The sequence below is a fragment of the Mauremys mutica genome, chromosome 4, assembly GCF_020497125.1.
Source record: "Mauremys mutica isolate MM-2020 ecotype Southern chromosome 4, ASM2049712v1, whole genome shotgun sequence".
In the NCBI taxonomy this organism is placed as follows: Eukaryota; Metazoa; Chordata; order Testudines; family Geoemydidae; genus Mauremys; species Mauremys mutica.
This window is the reverse complement of record NC_059075.1, coordinates 120,747,994-120,771,429: the sequence shown is the minus strand read 5'-3', so window position 1 is coordinate 120,771,429 and position 23,436 is coordinate 120,747,994. Positions and strand designations below refer to the sequence as shown.

Below are 23,436 nucleotides of genomic sequence, written 5' to 3'. Positions count from 1 at the left end.
GTGGCACGGCCCCAGCCACCCAAAGTCCTAGCCACCCCAGCTAGGGTGACCAGACAGCAAATGTGAAAAATTGGGACAGGGGGTGGAGGATAATAGGAGCCTGTATAAAAAAAAATGACCAAAAAATCAGGACTGTCCCTATAAAATCAGGACATCTGGCCATCGTAGCCCCAGCCCAACCCAGCAGGCTTCCTGGAAGAGGAGCAGCCGGCTTGCCTGGGCTGCGGCCAACTAGCAGAAGGAGGGGGCCGAGCTTGGGCAGGACCATGCGGGGCTGTCTGCAGAGGTATAGCCTTCCCAGGCTATTTTATGTGCCACCCATGGATTTGGCTGGCTCCAACTTCCAACCAGTGGACCTTGTTCCACCGTTCTCCACTGGATTAAAGAGCCCTTTAAGATAGCCAATCTTTTCTCTCAATGAATGTACTTGTGCAATGTAATTGAGCCACTTCTTGATCTCCTTTTTGATAAGCTAAACTGACTGAGCTCTGTAAGTCTCTTGCTATCCGGCACTTTATCCATCTGGCAAATTGCATTTGTGACAAGTGTTCTCTGTACCCACTCCAGTTTTTCAATAACCCAATCACACCGAACAAGAAAGAAAAAGACCTCATTCAATACCATGGCCATACACACACTGACTAGACCTTGTGCCCATCCACTTCCCAGACCCCCATAGATACACTGACTAGACCCCTCAGATTACAAGGCTGATTCTCTCCCAGGTGAGCTATTCAGGTGCCTGGGACAGCCATGCCCTCAATGCGGGGTCTCAGACTTATACCCCTGAGAACAAGTGTCTCTGTTTCACCAGCTGTTATCCAGACAACTTGGCCTACTGATTTTGGGAGCACTTGGGGTGCACTTGAGCCCTGTTTTCAAGTTTTTCTCTGCAACTGTGAAGGCAAGAAATTTACTTTTATTTTGAATGCACACTGAGATTCTCAGCTAGTCCCTTGTTTCCAGGAGATGGGGCTTGGAATAAAACATCAGTTACCATGAGACTTGCAATAAAATGCTGAGAGCTCGCAACACTGAAAAGGGAGCATAAAAGGAGGATTCAATGGGAGAGGGGTCTTAGGGCTGAAGGGTTCGATGGTTTTGTTTCCCTTTCACCTTGAGTTTTGCACTTTTTACCTGGCCCCTCCCCAGCAGCAGACAGCTCCCCAGGTGCTGCTTTTCTGCTCATCTGATTCACACCCCACACCCTCCCCTCACCCTAGAAAGCCCCAGTCCCACAGCTTCCCCACTTATGAGAAGTGACTGCTGGGCAGGGCTTCTTCCTTAGCACCTTCAGCCATGGGGTTGGGCTGTAGGTATTTTGTGGGCTTAGTGCTGCTCTGGTCTGTGGGGACTGCCCTTGGGCAGGGGGACTTCCGCAGGGTCAGTTTCTCTGTCTTGCAACATGGATATGAGTATGATTGTGGAGACTATGGGATGCAGCTACTGGTCTTTCCCAGTCAGGGCCACACTGTCCGCTTCAAAGTTGTGGGTAAGTAGCTGCCTGGTTGCTTCTTAAGAAAGCTAAGAAGCCTCCTGTTTTCTTAGACATGCAGGAGGGTTTTATGGGTCTCCTGTGAAAACCTCTTACTTATATAGTATGTAATGAGATCCCTTTTTTTTTTTTTTCCTTCCCTTCCTAAAGTTCCTACTCTAGTGAGTTTCTTGGTGGCTGTTGCCCTCAAATCTTGAGTAACCTGGTCTCCTGAAGTAAGAGTCTGTGACTTCTGTCCCTTGGAGAAAAGACCAGGGCCACCCAGAGGATTCAGGGGGCCTGGGGCAAAGAAATTTTGGGGGCCCCTTCCATAACAAAAAGTTGCAATACTATAGAATGCTATATTCTCATGGGGGGGCCCCTGTGGGGCCCAGGGCCTGGGGCAAATTGCCCCACTTGCCCCCCACCCCTACCAGGTGGCCCTGGAAAAGACTGGTGTTACCTAGTTGGGAGGAAAGACTTAGCCCAAACAGTTGAATCCAACAGCCTGCTGATTTTACCCTCTATTTATTGGGGTCACAGAGGGAACCATGCTGGGGGAAAACTGTAGAAGGACATAACAAAATGTGGCTAGGTATCCCAAGCTCTGGTGTAACTCAGACATCTGAGTTCAAGACACCTGAATCCCGTGTCCTCCATGGGCTATCCCCTCCCTGTTATCATGCACAAGTGTGGGATGGGATGGCTGGGTCTGGCCATTACTGGCACTCCAGGCTTGGTAAATGAGGGCTGTCCTTTACCTTTTGAGCTGCTTACCACCATGCTAAAGCTCCACTAAACTGAAGGATGTGACAAACAACAGTTGCTGTTCCAAACATGGCTACTTGGCAAAGCTTCATCATGGGCTTTAACTCTTCCTTACCCATGACGTGTATGACTCTCTCTACAGATGAGTTTGGGACACCCTTTGAAGTTACCAACTGCTCCATTTGTCTCCATTGGGTCACATCTGGAGAGCAAGGAGTGATGATCTTCTCGGCTGGCTACAATGGCTGCCATGCTCAGAAAAAGGTGAGGTGGGGGCAGGTGTTGCACATGTACCTGAGCAACTACAGAAGCTGTAGATGGTCCATACCTGCTGCCCCAGCAGCCTGTGAAGATTTGGAGGGGTGGAGGCTGTGCTTAGCACCTACAGTCAGTCTGTTATGACACAACACTGACTGACTGGCACCTCTTCATTGCAGGACGGGCGTAACCATCTACAGGTCCGAGTGGAGGAACTACTGAGCACCGGGGCCATTGCTGCCACCTATGATGTGAACATGACCTGCCCCAAGCCCACTGAACATGACTTAACCCCAGAGGAGACCATGCGCTACGTGCCGCAGCCGGGCCTGGTGCGCCCGGTGCCCCAGCCGCAGCCGGGCCTGGTGCGCCCGGTGCCCCAGCCGCAGCCGGGCCTGGTGCGCCCGGTGCCCCAGCCGCAGCCGGGCCTGGTGCGCCCGGTGCCCCAGCCGCAGCCGGGCCTGGTGCGCCCGGTGCCCCAGCCGCAGCCGGGCCTGGTGCGCCCGGTGCCCTACATCTATCCTCCACCAAGGAACATTGGTATGTCATCTTGTGTGATGGCCTTCACTGGAACTGTTCCTTGTCTCCTCCTCACAACTGCTATGTTGTTAGAATTGATCGTGGTCATGTCTCAGGGGAAAGAAGGTTGAGTGATGTGGCTCATTCCTCCCACAACAGTAGGAAAGGAACATGAGATCACACAGGAAATTGTCACTGGTGCCTGCTTGATGACAGGCCACATCTTGTACCTGTGAGGCCTGGCATGGGGCTCTGTACACATAGTGGTGTGAGGATACTGGAATGACTGGGGATCTGGAGTAAAAGGCTATTTGAAGGAGTGGGGAGAGTATCTGGTGACTTGGCAGCAGGAGTAATGAAGCACACAAAGGGCTAAGTTTGGATCATCTGAAGGGTTTTAGGGAGGGCCAACTGTGATCCCTTCAGAGGATCTCCAGCTCTCCTAAATCCACACCCTGCTGTTTTAGGTGCCCATCTCACACAGGAGCAGTGCCGCATAGTGGCTGGGAAGATCCCCTGTGCAGACACCCCAGGCCAAGCTGCTTGCATCCAGGCTGGCTGCTGTTATGATGAGACTGATCCTACTACCCCCTGCTACTATGGCAACACAGGTAGGAGACCTGCCCTCTTGTCAGCTTATGGAGCCCTTTGCCATCTCTATCCTGGGAAGCTTGGTGAGACACCATCCTTCTCAGATGAGTTGGGTCACCACCTACTAGCATGCTGAACTAGACTTGGATCCAACTTCTCTGTCCTGGGAAGCCTGGCCATATGCTCTCAGTTGATAGGCTGGAATTCGGCTGCTGCTCTAGGACTGCTGTCTCAAGTGGAAACTACTGCCATGTACCCCTTACTCAGGGCTGCAGTGAGTGCCAGCCACATGCAGACTGAGTTACTTCCCAGAGCATGGTTTTGCTGATCTGTCTTGAGTAAAGCAAGACTAACACCACCAAATGTGTGGCAAAAGAGAGCAGCAAGGGAGCACAGCCTGGCATCCGCAGATTTGAGAGTGAGAAACAGCCGGTGTGTGCATAGATCCTACACAACACACATTCTACTGCTACCTGACTAGCAGAGGAACCCAATTTTCTAGCTCCATGGGGTTGCATTGTGGGTTAGTATGGCCTGGAACCTGTTTCCAGAGCTCTCTAGATTCTTGACCGATACAAGCAGCTGCCCTACAAGGAATATGAAATCCTGATGTCTCTCTTAACAATGACTATATAAACTAGGGGGGGATCCAGGACTCCTGACCAATCATGTTCCAAATCTATTACTCTGTCCTCTGTACTTAACCTGCTCCTTTGTGTTGCAGTCACTGTACAGTGCCTTGTGGATGGTCACTTCATTCTGGTGGTCTCCAGGGACATGTCTGATCACCCTATCATCCTGGACAGTGTCCAGCTAGCCTATGCCCAAACAGGATGTGATCCCATCAGAATGACAGAGGCTTTTGTGATCTTCTGCTTCCCTGTCATGCAGTGTGGCACCACTGTCCAGGTGAGGACACTCCCTGTGGAAGCCAGCGAGAGTGCTCTGCTCAGGGTCTTGAGGGACTAACCCACCCTATGTCTCAAATCTGTCAGGTGATTGGGGAGAAACTGATCTATGAGAACCAGCTGATCTCTGGCATTGATGTCCAGACTGGGCCAGATGGCTCCATCACCCGGGACAGCACCTTCATGTAAGTTGGCCTGCTCCGTGCTTGAAGAGCTGGTGTTGGAGAAGTAACTCCAACCTTCCCATATCCCAAGGGGATGGGAATAGGCTGCTTCACTGACTAGTGAGATACTGTGATCCCTCCATTCCCCACTTCAATAGCCTCTCCTGTCCAGAAGGTTTCCCTAGCATCTTGCAGACTAAGCTCACTTCAGAAGGTGGCTGACCCTTTTCTGAGGTGCAGTGCACCATCTACCTAACAGCATATAGAAACAACTGCTGTAATGATCAGTGTCCCTAGATAAGCCCCAAAGTACCCTCTGTTCATGGCACTTGGTATGCCAGGAATGAGATTTGACTACAAGTGAGCAGGTGCTTCTCTCCCATCTGAGAAGGCCCCCATGTGGCCATGCTCAGGCACTCCTGCTTAGTCCCTGAGCTGTAGGGAAGAACACCTGAGTTGCTGGCAGGGTTGATGCACTGGCATCCTTGGATGTGTTCCATCCAAGTACTGATAGGGCCTGACCCTGCTTGTCTGAAGTGCTAATAAGGTGACTGCCAGAAGCAGTATTAGCTCAATCTGAATTCACTGAGCATCAGCCCAACACCACCACCCCCATCTCCTCCCTCTGCTCTCTCCTGTGCAGCCTCCATGCTCGCTGCATCTACAATGCCAGTGACTTCCTGCCAGTCCAGGTGGAGGTCTTCTTGCCCCCCACACCTGCTCCAGTCACCCAGGCAGGACCCCTCCGTCTTGAGCTGCGCATTGCCACAGGTAGGCAGCCCCTTTGACTCCAGCACAGAGATCCCATCCCCTGAAGGGATATAGGCGTCTCAGCTCTGCTCTCCTCCTGCCCTCTCCCCACACAGACCTGAGCTACGGATCCTATCTCACGGAGAGAGACTACCCAGTGGTGAAGGTACTCAGGGACCCTATCTACGTGGAGGTTCGCATCCTGCAGAGAACAGACCCATCCCTGGTTCTGGTTCTGCACCAGTGTTGGGCTACCCCAAGCACTAACCCCCTGCAGCAGCCACAGTGGCCCATCCTGGTGGACGGGTGAGTGAGGTGCAGGCATCCTAGGGCTATTAGTGGAGGAAAGAATAGTGCTTGGTCAAAATTGAACAGTGTCCCTCTGCTCTCAGGTGCCCATTCTTGGGAGACAACTACAGAACCCAGCTTGTGCCCATAGGATCTGAGCTGCCCTTCCCAACTCACCACCAGCGCTTTGTCCTCTCCACCTTTGCCTTTGTGGACTCAGCCTCCCAGATAGCACTTGATGGAGAGGTAAGGATGGCCTGAATCTACTCGAGGTGGGGGGAACGGTCCTTTCCTGGTCAGGCAAGGACCTGCATCCTCCTACACTCCTCTTGTGGGGACATTGCTCTTTACCTTTTTGTGAAGCTTGCCTCTAGATGAGGCCATGGCCAAGTGGGAGGGTGTGGCTTTAAATACCTCTTTCTCTTCTCTCCCACTCCCGCCCCAGCATCAAGCTGGAGAAATTGGTTCCCTTGATCTCATTGGCCTATGATGCTCCTAATTTTAACACCTTGTTGAGTGTGCACTTACAGCCATTACCCCCAAAATGGGCACAGCATCATAGCAGCTGCTTTAGGAACACAGTCCCCTGAACTACATGTGACCCAGGTTGTATATGAACAGTGACCAGCTGGGAGTCTCTGCATCTCAGATGTTCAATGTCCTAGCTCCATCTGGCTAGTGGATAATGCTCCCCAGGATTTCTCTCATTTGGAGAGAATATCCACTTACCAGCATCCAGTGTCAACAGCCTCCATGGCATTGCTATACCTCAAGATACATAACCTGGGTTTTCATGGGGCTTAGTCCAACAGAACCTCCTTGTCATGTAATGTACTGGGGCTGGTACTGCCCTCTGCTGGATGGAATCTGTTCTGGTAAGCATCTTTTCAATGACCAGAGTCCAGCAAAGATAAGCCCCTACTGCAGCTAAATAAGTCCTCCATTTAGGCCATGTGATAGCAGCTAGTGCTGGAGCTGAAGGGCCCAAATTCCCTCCTTGGTGCTGCCTATGTGCAGGGAAGCTTGTCACAAGAGTTGCTACCTGTTGGGTCAGAGCTACTCTAACTCCATTTCCATTTGTGTGGATTTCAGGTGTACCTCTTCTGTAGTGCCTCTGCCTGCCGTCCCTCCCGGCTGGAGCTCTGCAGGACCATGTGCCTATCAGGGGCTGCCATAAGTAAGTCCTCTGTGGCTTCCACTGTGTACCCAGCCCCACTGCTTCAAACAAATATTTGAGGAGATCCCGGGGCATAACAGCTAGAACTCTAACTGTTCCATTATATAGTCACTGCAATGTGAACTCAGCTGGATTCCCCTACATGTGACCTGCCAACTAGCTAGGTGCATTGTGAATTTGGAGGCAAGTACCCTGGCTAGATGGTACTATGGTCTACACTGTAACTGCACCCTTCCTATATAGGAACTGAAATAGGCCACTGGGATCCCCAGAACAGATTTCTAATATGGGCTACTCCTGCTAAAATTGCCTCTTCCCACCTGATCCAAACCCCCAATGACCAACTCAGGAGGACATACTGAGCAGAAGCCACTCATCTGTGCAGGTGGGTCTACATTGGCCTCTGCATCCTCAAATACTGCACTCTCCACCTAATCTTAGACAGCACTGGAGAGCTCTCTGAAGACCACTCCTTAACTCTCCCCTTTCCATCTTCCAGGAGGCCGCCGGTTTCTGCATATTGGAAATGGGACAAGAGAGCCCCAGGACCTAGTGAGTTCTCATGGACCTGTGATCTTCCAGGCAAGTCCTGGGCCACACACAGAGCAAGTCTATGAGAACACAGGTGAGTTGTCCTGCCATTATGGTTGCAAGTCTCAGGCTACTATGCAAGAGACTAGTTAAGTCAATGTTGCCTCTAATGTGGGTACTACTCCATGTGTGCTAAATGTTCCTGGGGCCACACATGGATGAGCAAGAAGTGATCATCTTAATATATAAGCTTATGTTGATTGCCATAGTATGACTCCCAGGAGTAGAATAACACTTCCTCCTGCTGTGGTGAAGGACAACCAACCCATCTTTCAAAGCAAGGCAGACCCCAGTGGGACAGACTCATAGAATATCAGGGTTGGAAGGGATCTCAGGAGGTCATCTAGTCCAACCCCCTGCTCAAAGCAGGACCAATTCCCAGCTAAATCATCCCAGCCAGGGCTCTGTCAAGCCTGACCTTAAAAACCTCCTAAGGAAGGAGATTTCACCACCTCCCTAGGTAACCCATTCCACCCTCCTAGTGAAAGTTCCCCCCACCCCTCCCCAATATCCAACCTAAACCTCCCCCACTGCAACTTGAGACCATTACTCCTTGAATAACCCCTTGATGGTGACTTGCAAGCCAGGGAGACTGTGCCTACAATGCACTGGGCTGGTATCAGCACTGACTGCCACTGGATGGAATCTATCCCCAGGAACTTTCTTTGACTGACTGGAGCCTGCAAGGAATAGAAGTCTCCCCTGCTAGGAAGAGATGGGTGGTGACTTAATGCAGATGCTTGCCTGGTACACCTGAGTTAATCAGGTGTAACCTCAAATGGCTGTGATGAAGGCCTACGCACTGTTAATGGGTAGTAACAGCATCACTGGGGCAAGGGTGCCTAGTCTTATCTGCATTTGCACATGCGTGCGCGCGCACACACCCAGTATTGCCTTAACACCCTCTTTTCCTCCTCCCACAGACCCTGTCTCCAGACTGGACCTGACTCCTGTGCTTCTGGCTGTACTCTCTCTGGTGGCTCTGGCCTCCCTCATTGTTGTGACCCTGCTCTGTAGAAGAAAGGGCTGGATGACAAGATCCCAAAGCCTCCGTAGTGGCTCACTGTCAAACAAGGGTGGAAAATAAAAACTGCTGAACTGCACTAGTGGCTTGTGGTGCACTTTTGTCTGGAGGGAGGCTAGAACCAGCAGCTGCTTTGTGGACTCTGCCTCCCAGGTGGTGCTTGATGGACTGGTAAGGGAGGGGCTAGAAATCTAACTAGGGGAGTCATTCTTACCATGCTCCAGGCTGGGATTGACTCCTCCTGAGCAGCCCTGGCTCTAGGCATGATCTACTCTGCTGGAACTCATTTGTGGAGTGGCAGAGGGTAGATGTTGGGATGGAACAACTTCCTCCTCTATCATGGGGACACCAGGGGTCTCCCTGCAGGCAGGGAAGGTAAACTAGCTACCTGAATCAATGTTTCTTCTTTCTCCCCCACACCCCTGCTGCATGCTCTAGTGTGGCACCTGGCTGTTGGATGCCAACAGATGGCTAACCTGAGTAAGGGTCTCCTTGTGCCCTCTCAGTGCAGCATGGCTCCTCTTGTCACCACTCAGGCTGGTTCCTCTGAACAGGAACATTATGGGTAACACGCTCCAACTTCTCTGGCCTCTATTGGAGTAGATCTGGTGTCCACCAGCGTACTTGTTCCTCCAGATGGTGTAGGATGGTCCATGGGAAGGATCTCCTAAACCCTGATAAACACAGTGATGGAAACTCATCAAGCTCAGTGCTAGGGGCCTTTCTAACCCTGCAGATAAGTCCTAGGTAAACTCTCCTTATCTCCTTCCCCAACCACGCTACATAAGAGGCTTCCCCTAGAAAATAGGACCTCCCAGCAGCTGGCTCAGTGCATTGAGCAGCCCTGGCCAGATCTAACTAGCTCCTAACTTGTGGGTTTCAGGTGTATATTTTCTGTAGTGCATCTGCCTGTCACCCCTCTCAGTTGGAGGCCTGCAGGACCACTTGTCCACCAGGGGCTGTTACAAGTAAGTCTGATCTGTTTTATCTGTAGAGCGGATGTGAGGCACTGTTTTACCAGCACCAGATCACTCAATCTCTGTGGACCTAAATACTGAAGAGGGTGCATCCTACTTACCATATGAAGATCTCCTAACACAAGCATAGCCTTACTTCTCCTCAGCAGAAGACCTTCATGTCAGCCATTTCTGTATAACCTTCAAAATACAGTGCATCTGGCTACATGCATTATGGGCTACCTTGCCTGTGTCAAAGGCATCTGGTAAAAGTCACTACTGGAGCTAGGCTGCCACCCAAATGCAACAATAGCCTTGCATGACTACTGATCCAAGATAGCACAATGCCTGGAGCTGAAAAGGGGTCACGCATACTGGTGCTCTTGTCTCCTCCATACATCCAGGGTCACTCACATGAGGACCCATGGATTCTGTTTCTACTCCTTACTGGGGCAGCAGTTGGCATTCTGTGACTGGGCCCTAAGGGGGGTTCTGCCCCATTTGCTGGGTACACTTTTCACACTGTTCACCAGGGCTTCCAGAGAAATGTAAGACCCTCTCCAACACTCTTCTTTCTCAGGAAGTCACTGGTTCCCTGGCATCCAAAGTGGAACAGAACCCTTGGACTTGGTGAGTGCTTGTGGGTGGGTGAAGTTATCTCAGCAGCCTGCTGGGCAAGATGGCAAAGACAAAAGTGAGTTAACACCAATTAATAGTGTCCTGCTGGCATGGTAACCCTGAGTAACTGAGGGAGCCTGAAAGCTGGTGGCACTAGGCCAGACAGCTTCTTGGAGGGTGGCTGTAACTGCAGGTGCATTAGAGCTCAGAAGCTATAAGTTGCTGTACCCAGGAGTGAGGGGTTAGGATGAAGTTCATTATTCCAAGGGGTATCTAACTTGCTTCTTGACAGGAGTGGAGAGAATTAGGATGAAGGGACTCGTACAGTGTCCCTGTAAAGCTGAGAGAGAGAGAATCCTAAGTGTCCCAACTAGGATCTCAAATGGGAGTAATGACTTCCTATTATATGGCAGGGGGCACCAGGGATCTTTCTACCCTCTGCAAGTCTGTCTCCATCTCACTCTTCTCTCTCCTCCCTTCTCCCCCTCCCCCAATCCTGGCTCCAGAGAAGACTTGAACCCTATGCTTCTGCACTCTGTGGTCCTGGCACTTTTCTCACTTAACATTGTGGCCTCGGTTATTGTTACTGTGAGCTTGACCTGGAAGAGATGGTCAACTGAGAAGGCTCAAACTTTTTTGTAGTGGAGTTGTGAAATAAGACAAAGTCATGTTGCATCTCACTTGTGGTGGTATGTTGTAGGGTACACTCCCACCTTCAGTGCTCTGACCTAGCAAATGTCATGGTAGGTAGGCTGCAGCATTGCTCATTTTCCTGGGTGTCACAACTTCCTATGGTTGTGCTAAGGTAGTTAGCAATACTGTCCATGCCCAGGCTAGGTTGCAAACGTGGGGAGGAAACTGGAGATAGTAGGAAGAGCCACCTTCATCTCCCAGCTCCAATGAGGAACTTCAGAACAGCCTTTTTCCAGGACAAGAGATAGGGGGGGTGGATATTTTGGACCCCATCCCTCCCAGTCTCCTTATTCTCCATGGTCTGCCTCAAATGAACTCTAATTCTGCTTTCCAACTCAAGGGGCCTAGAAGGAAACATTGGCTGATACTACAGCATCCCTCTGTCTTCATCTCAAGACTAGATGAACTTCTTTCTAGAAGTTAGACTTTAGTGAAGCAAGTTATTGGGCTCCATAGGATAGATACTTGCAGGCCATTTTTGTGGATTGGATGTGATACAAAATTTTTATGCACACAGGGCTTTACATCTAGAGGTAACTAGGTGACATTTAATGGTCTGACACACACAGGAGGTCAGACTAGCTTTAATTCTGGCCTTTAATTCTATGTATGCTAGAACTACTAGAATGCAATGATGGTTTTATAGAGGATAGGGAGTGCAATCCCCAGAGCTGAAACTGCTGGTCAAGGTTGTAGGGAAACAACCATAAAAAAACTTCCCGAAGAAATGGTGAGAGGGGCTGTCTTCCACTCACTCTACACCCACCCACAACCGTGCTGCTAATACAACTCTTCCACCAGGCTACCATAGAGGCTGGTCAAAGGTTAGCCACTCACAGTTCCCTAGAGCTAACTATTAGCTCTGATGTAGCAACGCTGCCCTCCACAGTTGGGGCACCATATCTGAAAACAGCCACCTCAGTGCAAGTATCACAGTGATCTATGATTTATTAATAAACAGGTCAGATGCCATCATCTGTCCAAGAAAGAGGTCTGTGAGAAATGCTTTTAAAATGGGGTCAGCCTTGTTCTACCAACCTTCCTGCAGACCTATCATGAAAGCTTAGCTGATGGTGTGCTTGTAAACAACTAGGCCTGGCTTTGCACTTGAGGATAACTAGGTGTCCACGTGAGCAGGGCAGGGTTTATGATGGCCTCCTAAACAAAGGAACAGTACAGGGCAGGGGCAGTTCCAGGGGATGTGTGAGGTAGGGTGTTGTCACAGAGCAACGGGGCTGGGATTTTAGACTCATAGACTTTAAGGTCAGAAGGGACCATTATGATCATCTAGTCTGACCTCCTGCACAATGCAGGCCACAGAATCCCACCCATCCACTTCTATAACAAACCCCTAGCCTATGTCTGAGTTATCGAAGTCCCCAAATTGCGGTTTGAAGACCTCAAGCTGCAGAGAATCCTCCAGAAAGTGGAGGTTGAAACACAACCTGCCAATTCTGGAGGTTTTTTTTTAAAAAAAAAAAAGCATGCAGAGCTTTCCTGGCAAAGTTAGAGAGATGAGTCCTGTGGGTAAGAGGCAGCTGTGGAAGGCAAGAGATATGGGGTCAATTGCCCATCTTTAGCACCATGTGAGCTTGGGCAAGTGTGTCTGTTCCTCTGATCCTCATTTTACCAATGGGGAATGATGCTGCATTTCTTGCACTACCTGGCTTGTTGAATTAGACTGGGGTTTTCTAGGGCACTGCATTGACTCTCCCTGGGCCTTAGGCACCCAACAATCTCATGCCCTTCTGGGAATTCCAGGCTTCAGTTGGAGGGTCTCTTGCTGAGCATGGCACAGACTCACACAATGTGGCCCTGATCAGTGGGAGCCTTGATGTGCTACTGTAATGCAAGTACAAATAATTTCAGGTCCCAGCAAGTTCCATATTCTCAAGCTGGCTCCAGGGAAGGTTCTGTCTCCTGTGAGCCTCCCCTATGGAGTGTTAATAGGTATTAAGTACATGGTATTAATAAATATAGGGGGTGTTGGGCAGTTAACCAAATGTATTATACTCTTTCCATGTCCATTCTATTCACCATTGTCAAGTATCCTGTAACACTGTAACGCTGAAGTCAGCTTTTGCATGCAAATGTAAGTGTTAAAAACAAAATGCATTAATGTTCTACCCCAGTATGAGCTGGGGTGATACCTTCCCAGACCAGTAGGTGGAATACTAGTATCTAAAACAAAGATGAGGAAGACAAGGAACAAATTAGGAAAGTGTTTGTCAGTGATGTGTAAAGAGTTTTGTAACTCGGAAAATACTCCTAGCTGAAATGTATCATTCCAGTGACATACCTGGGTAAGGTGAATTAAACAATGCTTCATGAGATGGCTTCCCAGAAACTGGTAGCCCACTGAACCTTTTCGTGTACTGTTATAGACTTTTAGCAATAAACCTGCATGACCTTGGTTTTGTATGAAATGTATACAAGAGACCCAATAACCAAGGTGTGGTCCAGCAGTTGACTACACTACTTATCACTAATCCACAGTTTTTGATGGCACACAAGAGCTCACAGCAGGAAAAGTGATCGCAGGTGGCTGAGGCCCGCTTCCCCTGCTGGATTTTGGAAATTGAGAGCCCTTGACTCAGTGGGAAGTCATGTGCAGAGAATGGCATCCATGTGATGTGTACACAGCAAGGTGCAGATGAGTTCTGCATCAGTTCAAGCTCCCTTAGGCACTTACAGGTCACTGCTAGCTATGAACTGCAGTGACTGAACATGAAGGTCACAGATGCATGAATCACTGAGGCCAGAACTGTGAGGGTGGGGTACATGTTTTCTGGCCAATCATACATGGGAGGTGGGTGGGGGATCTAAAGGACCTGGAAAGTCCAACACCTTGTGTATGTAACTTATTCCCACTCAGCATAGCTCCCTGGCCCTCTAGTGGTAACTGGCTATAGGGAGCCTGCTACAGCCAGGGCTAACAGAGATAACTCTGCTGGCTGATGCAGGAGATGCTCATGTGTTAAGAGCCAAAGGTTCCTTCACTCAGCCCCTACTGCTGCCATTTCACAGAGGAGCATAACCTTATGGGTGTCTAGTTAGAGGGCAGCTGCCTTCAAAATGGGTTCAAAGGACTTTTCATCCCTCTGGCTTTCAGTGTCAGTTTGCTGAGCCCTGCAAAATGGTGCTGTTTACAGCTGCTGGGAAGATTAGAATCTTGCCAGCACCCCAGTTGGCTTCATACCAATGCTGAATAAGATGGAGGGTAGGACTGATTCTTGCCACACAGCAGGATCTAGCCCTAACAGCTGCTTGAGATGCTGCTGTGATAGCTAGATGGGTGTTTGAATAGGGCTCCTTCAACCATGCCTGCAGCTACCACCAGGGCAAGGATCTCACTGGCTTTCACACATAGTGGTGCTGAGCAGATCCACTCTAAGGAAAAGGCAGCTGCTGAAATGGTACCAATGACTCCTTTGATGGGAGAAGCCAGCGCACCTGTGGCTAATGAGCTGCTTCCTAAGCAGGTTTTAAGAGAGGGCCCCCTAGGCTATATAAATGGGGGCAGGCCTGAGAAGAGACTCAATCAGGAAATGGGCAAGAGATCTCCAGGGAATGCTCACTGCAGACCCTCCTTGGAGAAAGTGTCAGGAAGCCAATGGAGGGGCTGGCCCTGCTGCCCTTCCTCCACCAGAGGAGGCTGAAGGCAGCAACAGGGTAAGCTGGTCACACTCAGAGCCAGGTGAGGCTGAAAGCTGGGTGTGAGGTGTGATGAGACACCAGAGCTGTCCTGGAGAGTCTGAGCAGGGTGAAAGACCAGCACCGTACTTGGTGTGTTGCAGATACAATTTGGACTGTGTGGGGGAATTCTGGACTCCTGTGGTGGTTTCTTGTAATAAATTAACCCTGCAAGGGTTATAAACATTTGGAAAGTCTTTAAGTACTACTTCTGGGGAAACAGAGGCAGGGGTACTAGTCCTGGGCTCCAGCAGGGCCACCCTTTGACAAATCCCTTTCAAACCCCACTAAAATGACCCATTTCATCTTTAGTGTTCAAACCGCATCAAAACTAAATTCTGTGAATTGCTGTGGGGGCTTGATCTGGTGGTTAGACCAAGGGCTAGGGCTTCAGGCCTGCAGCCTGGTACTCCCAGCCCTGCTACACGACTTCTGCCATGTTTTCTGCCCTTGCTGTAACATGGGATTGTGATACATTCTGTACCTATTTTGCAGAGGACTGGGGAGGATTCATATTCTTAAAGGTGTTTGGAGATCACTAGCTGAGGGGTACATGAGAAACAGCAAGAGCCTGTTTGTACAAGAAGTTACAGCAAGTCCAGTGCTATCCCACAAACTCAAAGGAGGTTGCTAATTTCACAGCTCATCCAGGTACCAAGACTTTACTCATCAGCTGAGAACTGCAGCAAGATGGGGCCAGGGCATAGTAACCCTATGCAGGCTCCCACCTCTCTTCCAGTCATCACTATTCAAACAGCACTGGGAGCACTTAGAAGGGATTCAGATGACGTGGATAGTATCTCTTATCCTTAGATCCCCTTGCCCAAGGTCTAGGGGCTCTTTCCCCTGCATGCTCACAGCTCATCAGGTAGGAGGTACACACAACTCCCACACCCCATGAGGGTTCAACATTCTTTATTTTTTTTAATGAAAGTAGATAGCTGCTTACAAAAAAAACGCACAATTCCCCATCCCCCCCCTTCTCTCCCATTCCTATGCCACCCCACTCTTTCCCCCACCCAGCCTCTCATTCACAGCTGTCTGTCAGTGGAGGGGTTTGGTTCCATTTCGTTTGTTACAATCACAGAACAGAATCTAAGCTGGAAAGACAAACACAAAACTGGAAAAACAAAGCCTTTGAGCACAGGGAAGGGGGTGCGCTAGGCTGGCCTCCCCCTGATACCTCAAAGTAAAGCAATGATAACCCCACCCACCCATGTTACCTCCCCCCAGTAATCCCAACACTACAGTAAAGGACACAGCCCATCCCCCCAGATCCTAGGAAAAGAGGCTACAGGCTGTAGAACTTCAGGCTCCTGTCCATGCCCGTGGAAGCGATGAATTTAGCATGGTGGCCGAAGGCCACACCTGTAGTCAGGCCACTGTGTTCTGTGGGGAGACACGAGAGGTGGTTAGGGGAGAGACACCATATGGTTAATTTGCAATTCATCCTACTAGACCTTCTCCTCCATCCCAGGACCACCTCATGCAGCACACTCCATGAGGATGGGATCTCAGGGACACAGTGAAAGGCACAGCTCGCTCATCCACTTGATGAACCCAGCACAGGCACATGACTCTCCCGGCTGAGCATCTCACCTGTGAAGTGGAGGATCTCCGTCCACTGCTTGCAGATGTAGATCTGGACGTCCGTGCCGCCCAAGGCCAAGTAGGTACCGCTCTGGTCAAATATGAGGGACTTCACCTACAGATAAGAGAGAGATCTGAGCCCCAGGCACAACTCTGAGTCAGACCCAGGGTGCTGCTCTCCCTCCTGTACCAGGCTGCCAGGTACTCACCCCCACACACACACATACTAAGCAACCCCCTCCCCCACACACTCACCTATTCCTACCATACACCTGGCTCCCAGAGGGGACCTCTCCCCATATACCCACCTTGGGCACCTGGGGAGAGGGAGAACCCCCAATACACGTGCACACATCCCATACCAGGCACTGGCTCCCTGATGCAGGGAGAAGCCCAGTCAAACTAGGATGCACAAGGACATGGAGGAAAAGCTGCCAGGTCACACCCCTCAGCTGGCTCATATCGGGGAGAGGTTGTGGGAGCAGGGACAGGGCTTGACAGAGCAGGAGGGTGTCACACACCTCAAAGTTATTGTCCAGCTGCAGCGTCTTGAAGTTCTTGAGCTTGCGCAGATCCCAGAGTTTGACGGAGGAGTCGTCAGCGGCCGTGGCCAGGTAGTAGCCGTTCTCTGAGAACGCGATGCTGGTGATGGGACCGGAGTGCCCTGGGAAGTTGGCCACATTGGTGCGTTCCTGAAACAGACAGACAGTTAGTCGCCCATTGCTGAAAGGCAGGCACTGAGTCGAGCCTGGGCCAGCTGGGAAAAGATGGGTGCAGCAGGGAGGCTGGATCTTCCCTTCCCATGAAGAGAGCTTGGTCCAGGGGACAGGAGCCTTCTCCGCAGACTTTTGTGCTGTGATAGAGTCTCATCCCCCACAACCAGACTCCGGCTACAGAGCAACTCTTTCCCTGGGGAAAGCACCCAGCTAGGACATCTGTGCACACTATCCAACAGGGGCCAGAGTGGAAGACATCCATGATAGCCAAGCTCCACCCACCACCGAAGCTCCGCCTACTCATGGCCAGCTCTCCATAGTAAGACCATACCTCTCTTTTCCTGTATGCTTCAACCAGCACTGAACACTGTCAATGCTAATGTACAGCATTGTTACATTGCAGAGCTAACGTCACTGAGCTGAATGGAGCACTTTGCCCCCACTGGTTCAGGCTGTCTGCAAACTCAGCCACTGCTGCATCACTCGCACACCAGTCACGTGGGGAATTGTCGTAACAAAGTAAGAGCTAGAGGCATCTTTCTTTTAATGAAAGCAGAGATCCTAGTGTGCCAGGGAGAAGGCCATAGTTGGCCTGACAGCCCCATGCTTTAGAAAGTATACAGGGACCAGGCCTGGCTCTGAGTGCGCTCCTAGCCATGAGGCTGGAGCTGCCAACATGCCAACATCCTCCAGCACCAGGCTCCGCAGCAGTCAGGCACAGCCAGCCAGCCCTACCTTCAAGTCCCAGATCTTGATTTGAGAGTCCATAGTCCCCGTCCCAAAAATGAGCCCATCAGGGTGGAACTGAGCACAGGTGAGAGCTGCAGAGACAGAGAGAGAGACAGAGAGATTCAGGGACTGCCAGGGGGAAGTCTCACTTGGATAACAAAAGGACACAGCAGAAAGCAAAGCCCTCTCCCAGCCTTCCCCATCACAGGGTTCTCAAGGACTCGTGTGACACAGAACACAGCCCTTCCTGCAGCCTCTTCCCCAGCAAGAATACGGAAAGATTATCTAGGAGAAAACATTATTCTAACATATAAAATAGTTTCTTTAAAAGGATCTAGTAAAAATGCTACAGAAAGCAACTTTATCTGATTTGATGTTGGACTCCACTTAAACTGTACACTAGATTAACATGCAGGGAGTGAAAACATGTAATTGAAGGTTAACAGTGACCATGTTCTACAGTCTATTTCTGAAACATGTCCTTAACAAGCTCCTCATCTTACGCTCTAGAAAATCATCCAGCTAAAATGAAATGGGGCACAATGGCCCTGCGAGCCAGGGGTCCCTGATATCCAACCCTTACCGCAGCCAGAGGTCTCATCTGTGACCTTGGTGAGCACACGGCCCGTCTGGATATCAGAGAAAGCCCAGTACTGAAAGAGAGGAACAAGGAGTGAATGCATCCCACAGCCGCCAGCCCTCCACTGCCTCCTGCCCACACCAGCTCACTGATCGAGGTGAGCTCCAACAACATGGGGAGGAAGGAGGGATCGGGGCGACCTGGGTCTCACCTGGTCATCAGAGGAGCTCAGGAGATAGTCGCCCGTGGCATGCAAACTCAGCCCTGTCACGGCGCTCTCATGGGCCCGGACAACCTGCACACAAGTGGCGCTTGGGACCGACCAGATCCGGATAGTGGCATCGGGAGAAGCAGAGAACACCAGCTCCTAGGTGTGTGGGGAAAGAACATGCACAGGAGTTAGAGCACCAACATTAGGAGGGGCAAGAAGAGGTTAATAGCAAGGCACATTGTAGGAGGGGACCAGACTGTGATATGGGCCTAGAGACCCCCAAGAGGTGGCCCCAGAATCCCTCCCTCAGCATGGCATGGCCAAAGGAGATGGGGAGTTGGCCCTGGCCCTTACCTGGGACGGATGGAACACTACGCTGGTGACCTTCTTGGCGTGCCCTTTGAGAGTCGCCAGGATCTGCTCCGAGCTCTTGTCAAAGACGATGACATTTTTATCCGCCCCGCCTGGAACACAAATAGAGAGGGATGGGGCCCAGAGCTGTGCAGACCCGTCTCCCCTCAACATCCCACAATCCCCAGCAAAGGTCCTTACTGCCCTCTACCTCATCCCGATCAGCCCGTAGCCGGAAGAAGTGTGCCCAGGAAACAGGGAGACTTTTGACCCATATCCCCACCCTCTGGCAAACATCAGCAGCGGGTTCCAGAGGCCACAATCCCCACCAGCCCGGTGGAAGAAGCTGGCACCGAGGAGGCTGTCTTACCAGTGAGGATCTTGTTGGTGTCGGAAGGACAGAGGTCCAGAGCGAGGATCCCTGGGATGCTAGCGCTATGCAAGCCCTGTACAAAAAAAAGGGGGTCAGACGGAACCACTGCCAAGCACGAAGAACCCCTCGAGGCAGGGAGGGACCCTAGCAAAGAGCTCTGGGTACAGACTCCATAACCAAGGCTCTTTGTTCCCACCCAGATCTGCTCCGCACCCTGCTATATTCGCCCCTCTCCTCCCAGTGCTTGCGAGACAGCACCTCTTCGGCTCAGATGGGAGAAGCAAGCAGGACACAGCTCAGGGTCCAGGTGCCAAGAGATGCACCAGGGCTAACAGCCCACCTGCTGAGAGGAGACTCCAGAGCCTCAGTGGACCAAGAGGAAGAAGCAGCAACTGTCCCCTAGCAACACAGTGCCCCCTGCTGCCACAGCAGGGTGGGGACAAAAATGTGCCTGGGTTCTGAAAGGCAGCACAGCCCTCTGTAGTTGCATCTGGGGAAGGCATTTGATGCCATGGGCAAGGTTTGAGACCCTAAAAGTTAACCTTTGACCATCTGCATCAGAGAACTCACCACATGTGAGGCCACCTGTCGATACTTGCTGAGCTCCTCTGGCTTCACCAGCTCCTCTGGAACTGTCTTGCCTCTCTGCAGAAGGAAGAGCACCCAAAGGGAAATGACCATGCTCCTGGGAGAGTACCCAGTCCCCTGCCTTTCCCCCACCCGGCCAACCCCACCCAGGGAGCAGAGAGATCCTCCTCCTCCTCACAGGACAGATTCTCTCAATAGAGAGCTCCAAAACCGCTGAGCTCACCTCCCTGCTTCTTTACCTCTGCTCCAATGGAGAGCCCCCTCCCAACTCAGACCCCCCCAGATCCTGCCCCCCACCCTAGGGAAGGAAGTGGATCCAGGGAGCAGGCTCTCACCTTCTTACGCTCCGTGGTCAGCACCGTGGCTTTGTCTTGAAGCTGGAAAACAGAAGAGTGAACTCAGGAATTGTGATGCTAACAGCCAGAAGGCTGGCACAGGAGGGCAGCTCTCTGACTGCCTGCGCCATGCAGGCACCAGGGCACAACAGATGGGGAAGGGAGATGGAAAAGGAGCGACTGCATGGGAAGCAGGAATGAGTCTCGCTCCTGCAGCAGAGCACAGGGTGAATCTGGAACAGATGACTCTTTACCTTCTGGATGATCTCGGGGGTCATGCCTGCCAGCTCTCCCAGATCCATTGGCTCGCCAGCACCCTGGATTGGGGAAAGAAGAGGACCATGAGTCCAGCAGAAGAGAGAGCAGAGTCAGGAGACACAAGGAGAGAGCTGTGCAGGAGGGACTCACCGTGATGTTGGGCTGGGAAGACGGCACAGCCTGGGGGACTATGAGGCCAGCCTGGGGTTTCAGAGTCGCCAACGCTGCGGAGACACAAACAGTAGTTCAATGGGTTAAAATGGGAGCCAACTGCAGGCTCACAGGAGTGCCACAGAGGTTTTGTTACAGCTACTTTTTCCCATCAGTACTGCCCCCTGCTTGCTCCAGAGGCACAAGCTCCTCCCCTGACTGCTCCCAGGGCATTAGAGTCAGAATCCCTCCCTGGACTGACTCTCTCCATGGTGCTGCAGCCTTGTCCTCAGTCAGACCTCCTGCTCCCACCGATTTACCTTCTCTGGCAGCGGTGACCTCTTTGGTGAGACGAGCAATGACGCGGCAGGCAGCATCATGCTGGTACAGTGCGTGCGACAGCTCCTGGCGGGTGGTCTGCAGCTGCTGGCGGAGTGTGAAGCTGTGCAGCATGACGGCGTCCTATGGAAGGACTCACAATGTGAGGGAGCCAGCCAGGGCTCAATGCTCCGCCCACCTAGGTAAGCAGAGTGGATGGCTCCACCCAGCCTCAGCAAGCAACAAGGGTGGGTCCTCCCACCCAATCAGAGCAGAATCCTGTTCTTTCTGCTGCCCCGGCACCCCTCCCATCATCTGCCCACTTCAATGACACCCAACACTGTCCCCATGACAGCACTTACCCACTCATCCTGAAGGGCTTTCAGAATGGCCGGGATGCTGGTGGCCGAGGGTGGCTTGGGCCGGATTGGGTGGGCAACTGTGAATGAGACACACAGGGGTGTGTTAGCCTCAGCAGCAAGGATTAATCCCTTTCCCTGTCTCCTGCATCTCTACTTTTTCTCCATCCCCAAAGCCCATCCTCAAACACACCCGCTCATCCACCCCTTTATCCAGATCCATTTGCACCCTCACTTCATCCTCTACTGTATGCCTACATCAGCTGCTGGTGGAAGAATCCCATTAGAAAATGAGGTTGTTAAAGTATCTCTGCAGTCAGCATACTGGGTCACAGCATCTAAGTTGGTGTCTGACCTACTACCACAGCAGATCAGGCTAGTGACCCAGCCAGCTCAGTAGCCTACCTAGGATGGTGGCCAGTATCAGGTACAGTAGAGACCCCCAAACCCTAGTGATGCAACTCTTCTGATAGTGTGAACTGTCAACGGGAGGGAGAGGAACAGAAATCCCTAAGCAGCTGACTCCATTTAACCAGTCCTCTTAGAGGCTGTTGCGAGTGGGAGAACTCTGGGCCTATACAAGCCAAACCCAGCTCATTCCAACAGGGGAGAGAAGGAAGAGGCAGCATTCAAAAAAGCTGAATGCATGTCAAGAAAAAAAACATCTCCAGAAAGGAGCCAGAGGAGAGCCAAACTCCCTGGGAAAAAGGTACAGAGTTTGGTGAAAGTGGGCCTGCCTCCCCAGGAAACTTTGGACTTGCCTAAGAGAACTATGGAGAAATCCTAAAGATTTTGGGTGTAGGTGACGATAAAATGAATCCTGATTCACCCCTTTTATAAGGGTTCCTACATTCTTTTGGTGTCCTTCCTTCCCCAACCTTTTCTGTGATGGTCAGACCAACCTGGTCCACCAGGCAATTGCTTGGTGAGTTGTGGGAGCTCAGGCCATCAGGGTAGTAATGATGGTCTGCCCAACTCCCTGGAGCTGGTGAGAATCCACCAGTTCACACCTGTAGCTCCGCTCCCCTCTGCTTGATACCTTTGATGTCGATCAGTTGCTCTTCAGACAGCGGCTGGTTATTCACTGGGTCAGTCCCATTCTCCGCGATGTACTTTTCAATCAGTCTTCGCTCATAGACGTGGTTTGAGACAGGAGACACGCAGGGGTGCTCTGGCACCTCATTGGAGACTGCAAAGAGACAGAGACTGCAGGGGTGACAAATGGACAAACAGAGCCTAAATCCCCACCCATACCCCATGCTTACCAGAGGACAGAGAAGCCCAAGACAAAGGTAACAAGACACAGACCAATCTTTCCTACAGCCTCTACATGTGTAGCATTATCTCCACATTTACCCTATTCTTTTTCTATGCATGCTAGTGTTTTTCCTGATATTTTAGCTCCACTGATTCTCCCCACCCTTATTTATTTAGTGGCACAGTAGCCAAAGGGTTACGATGCTCCACCACAATCCTGGAGGTTGTGGGTTGGAGTCACACTGGATCTCACTCTGGAAGGCCACCTTCAATTCACCCAGCTGCAAAATGGGTACCTGATCCCTCGGGCAGCCAAAGGCGGGTGATGCCGGCCCCATCGCTGTGTTGGCTATGAAACTTCCTTGCCCTAACACCTCAGCACGGGGGGCAGGGATCTGTTTGTCTGTCCTTGAGCCTTCTCAACCCAGACACTGCTCCTTTCTCAGGAACCACACGACGCCGGCGGGGGAGCGATGGGGCGCTGCGGCCATGCAGAGGGGGGGATGCAGGTGCAGACTCGGGGTCCTGCGTGGGGAGGGGGCGGGGTCACTGGCTGTGCAGAGGAGCCGGGCACGTGGGGGGCTGGTTTTAGAGTCTCCTCGTTGGGCTCCTCGCGCTGGGGAGACACCAGGGCCCGCGTGCTGGGGGGTGTCAGCTCCCCAGGGCCGGCTCGGGACGCCCCCCCGCAAGCGCCCAGCCCGTCACTCACTCGAGCATATGAGGGACATAGCGACGTCTCCCCTACGGGTTCCGGTTCTGCTTCCGGGTCACGGGTTCTGCTTCCGGGGGAGGGGCTGGGAGTCCCCTCTCCGTGTCCCAACCGAGGCCGGTCCCGTTCCCCGTCCAGTCGCTCACGCGGGGCCCCAGCGCGCGCGGGAGACTCCGGAGTCCCGCCCTCGCCGGAAACGGAACTTTGCTCTTCCCGGCATGCCCCGGGCCGGCACGCCGCATAGATCGGGCACTTCCGGCTACCGCTCGGGCGTTTCCGGAGGGGGGGGCACTGCCTGGCTGGAACGACTGCTCCCGGCATGCACCTCTTCTGGAGACTGCAATTCCCAGAATGCACTGGGCGGACACTCCCCGGCCCGCCCCCATGACTACAATTCCCAGCGGCCCCGGGCCTAGAGCCGGATTTGAATTTCACACCCA

At 51.9% G+C, this 23,436-nt stretch overlaps 2 protein-coding genes across 4 annotated transcripts; one reads left to right on the top strand and one right to left on the bottom strand.

Moving 5' to 3' along the window:
• Window positions 1–1,247: 1,247 nt before the first annotated feature.
• ZP1 (zona pellucida glycoprotein 1) lies at window positions 1,248–8,600 on the top strand. 2 transcript variants are annotated; one of them, XM_045015039.1, is made up of 13 exons: window positions 1,248–1,492; window positions 2,385–2,506; window positions 2,680–2,832; window positions 2,932–3,040; window positions 3,487–3,630; window positions 4,335–4,519; window positions 4,606–4,703; window positions 5,326–5,453; window positions 5,549–5,738; window positions 5,825–5,966; window positions 6,813–6,897; window positions 7,397–7,522; window positions 8,412–8,600. In XM_045015039.1, exons 1-13 carry the CDS (start codon window positions 1,300–1,302, stop codon window positions 8,573–8,575), a joined length of 1,839 nt encoding a protein of 612 aa, XP_044870974.1. In that variant the 5' UTR covers window positions 1,248–1,299; the 3' UTR covers window positions 8,576–8,600. The 2 variants fall into 2 exon arrangements, with proteins under 2 accessions (XP_044870974.1, XP_044870973.1); XM_045015038.1 differs by having other exon boundaries at window positions 2,680–3,040.
• Window positions 8,601–15,396: 6,796 nt separating this feature from the next.
• PRPF19 (pre-mRNA processing factor 19) lies at window positions 15,397–23,258 on the bottom strand. 2 transcript variants are annotated; one of them, XM_045015240.1, is made up of 16 exons: window positions 22,584–22,957; window positions 22,070–22,219; window positions 21,034–21,110; window positions 20,674–20,815; window positions 20,354–20,427; window positions 20,200–20,262; window positions 19,946–19,987; window positions 19,593–19,667; window positions 19,020–19,095; window positions 18,653–18,762; window positions 18,299–18,454; window positions 18,091–18,160; window positions 17,514–17,599; window positions 16,584–16,754; window positions 16,072–16,177; window positions 15,397–15,861 (listed from the first exon to the last, which is right to left on the bottom strand). In XM_045015240.1, exons 4-16 carry the CDS (start codon window positions 20,804–20,806, stop codon window positions 15,764–15,766), a joined length of 1,260 nt encoding a protein of 419 aa, XP_044871175.1. In that variant the 5' UTR covers window positions 20,807–20,815; window positions 21,034–21,110; window positions 22,070–22,219; window positions 22,584–22,957; the 3' UTR covers window positions 15,397–15,763. The 2 variants fall into 2 exon arrangements, with proteins under 2 accessions (XP_044871175.1, XP_044871174.1); XM_045015239.1 differs by lacking the exon at window positions 22,584–22,957 and adding an exon at window positions 22,997–23,258 and having other exon boundaries at window positions 15,399–15,861.
• Window positions 23,259–23,436: the final 178 nt, after the last annotated feature.

What these genes read in the sequence shown, in the direction of transcription:
- PRPF19 (XM_045015239.1), bottom strand. An exon ending in GCAACTGATCGACATCAAAG is followed by an intron (nt 21,111 to 22,069) that starts GTATCAAGCAGA and finishes TCTCATTCACAG; the next exon opens with TTGCCCACCCAATCCGGCCC. An exon ending in TGACCACGGAGCGTAAGAAG is followed by an intron (nt 19,668 to 19,945) that starts GTGAGAGCCTGC and finishes TTCCTTCTGCAG; the next exon opens with AGAGGCAAGACAGTTCCAGA.
- ZP1 (XM_045015038.1), top strand. Translation starts at nt 1,300, where the DNA reads ATGGGGTTGGGCTGTAGGTATTTTGTGGGCTTAGTGCTGCTCTGGTCT. An exon ending in TGAGCTGCGCATTGCCACAG is followed by an intron (nt 5,454 to 5,548) that starts GTAGGCAGCCCC and finishes CTCCCCACACAG; the next exon opens with ACCTGAGCTACGGATCCTAT. An exon ending in GCAAGTCTATGAGAACACAG is followed by an intron (nt 7,523 to 8,411) that starts GTGAGTTGTCCT and finishes CTCCTCCCACAG; the next exon opens with ACCCTGTCTCCAGACTGGAC.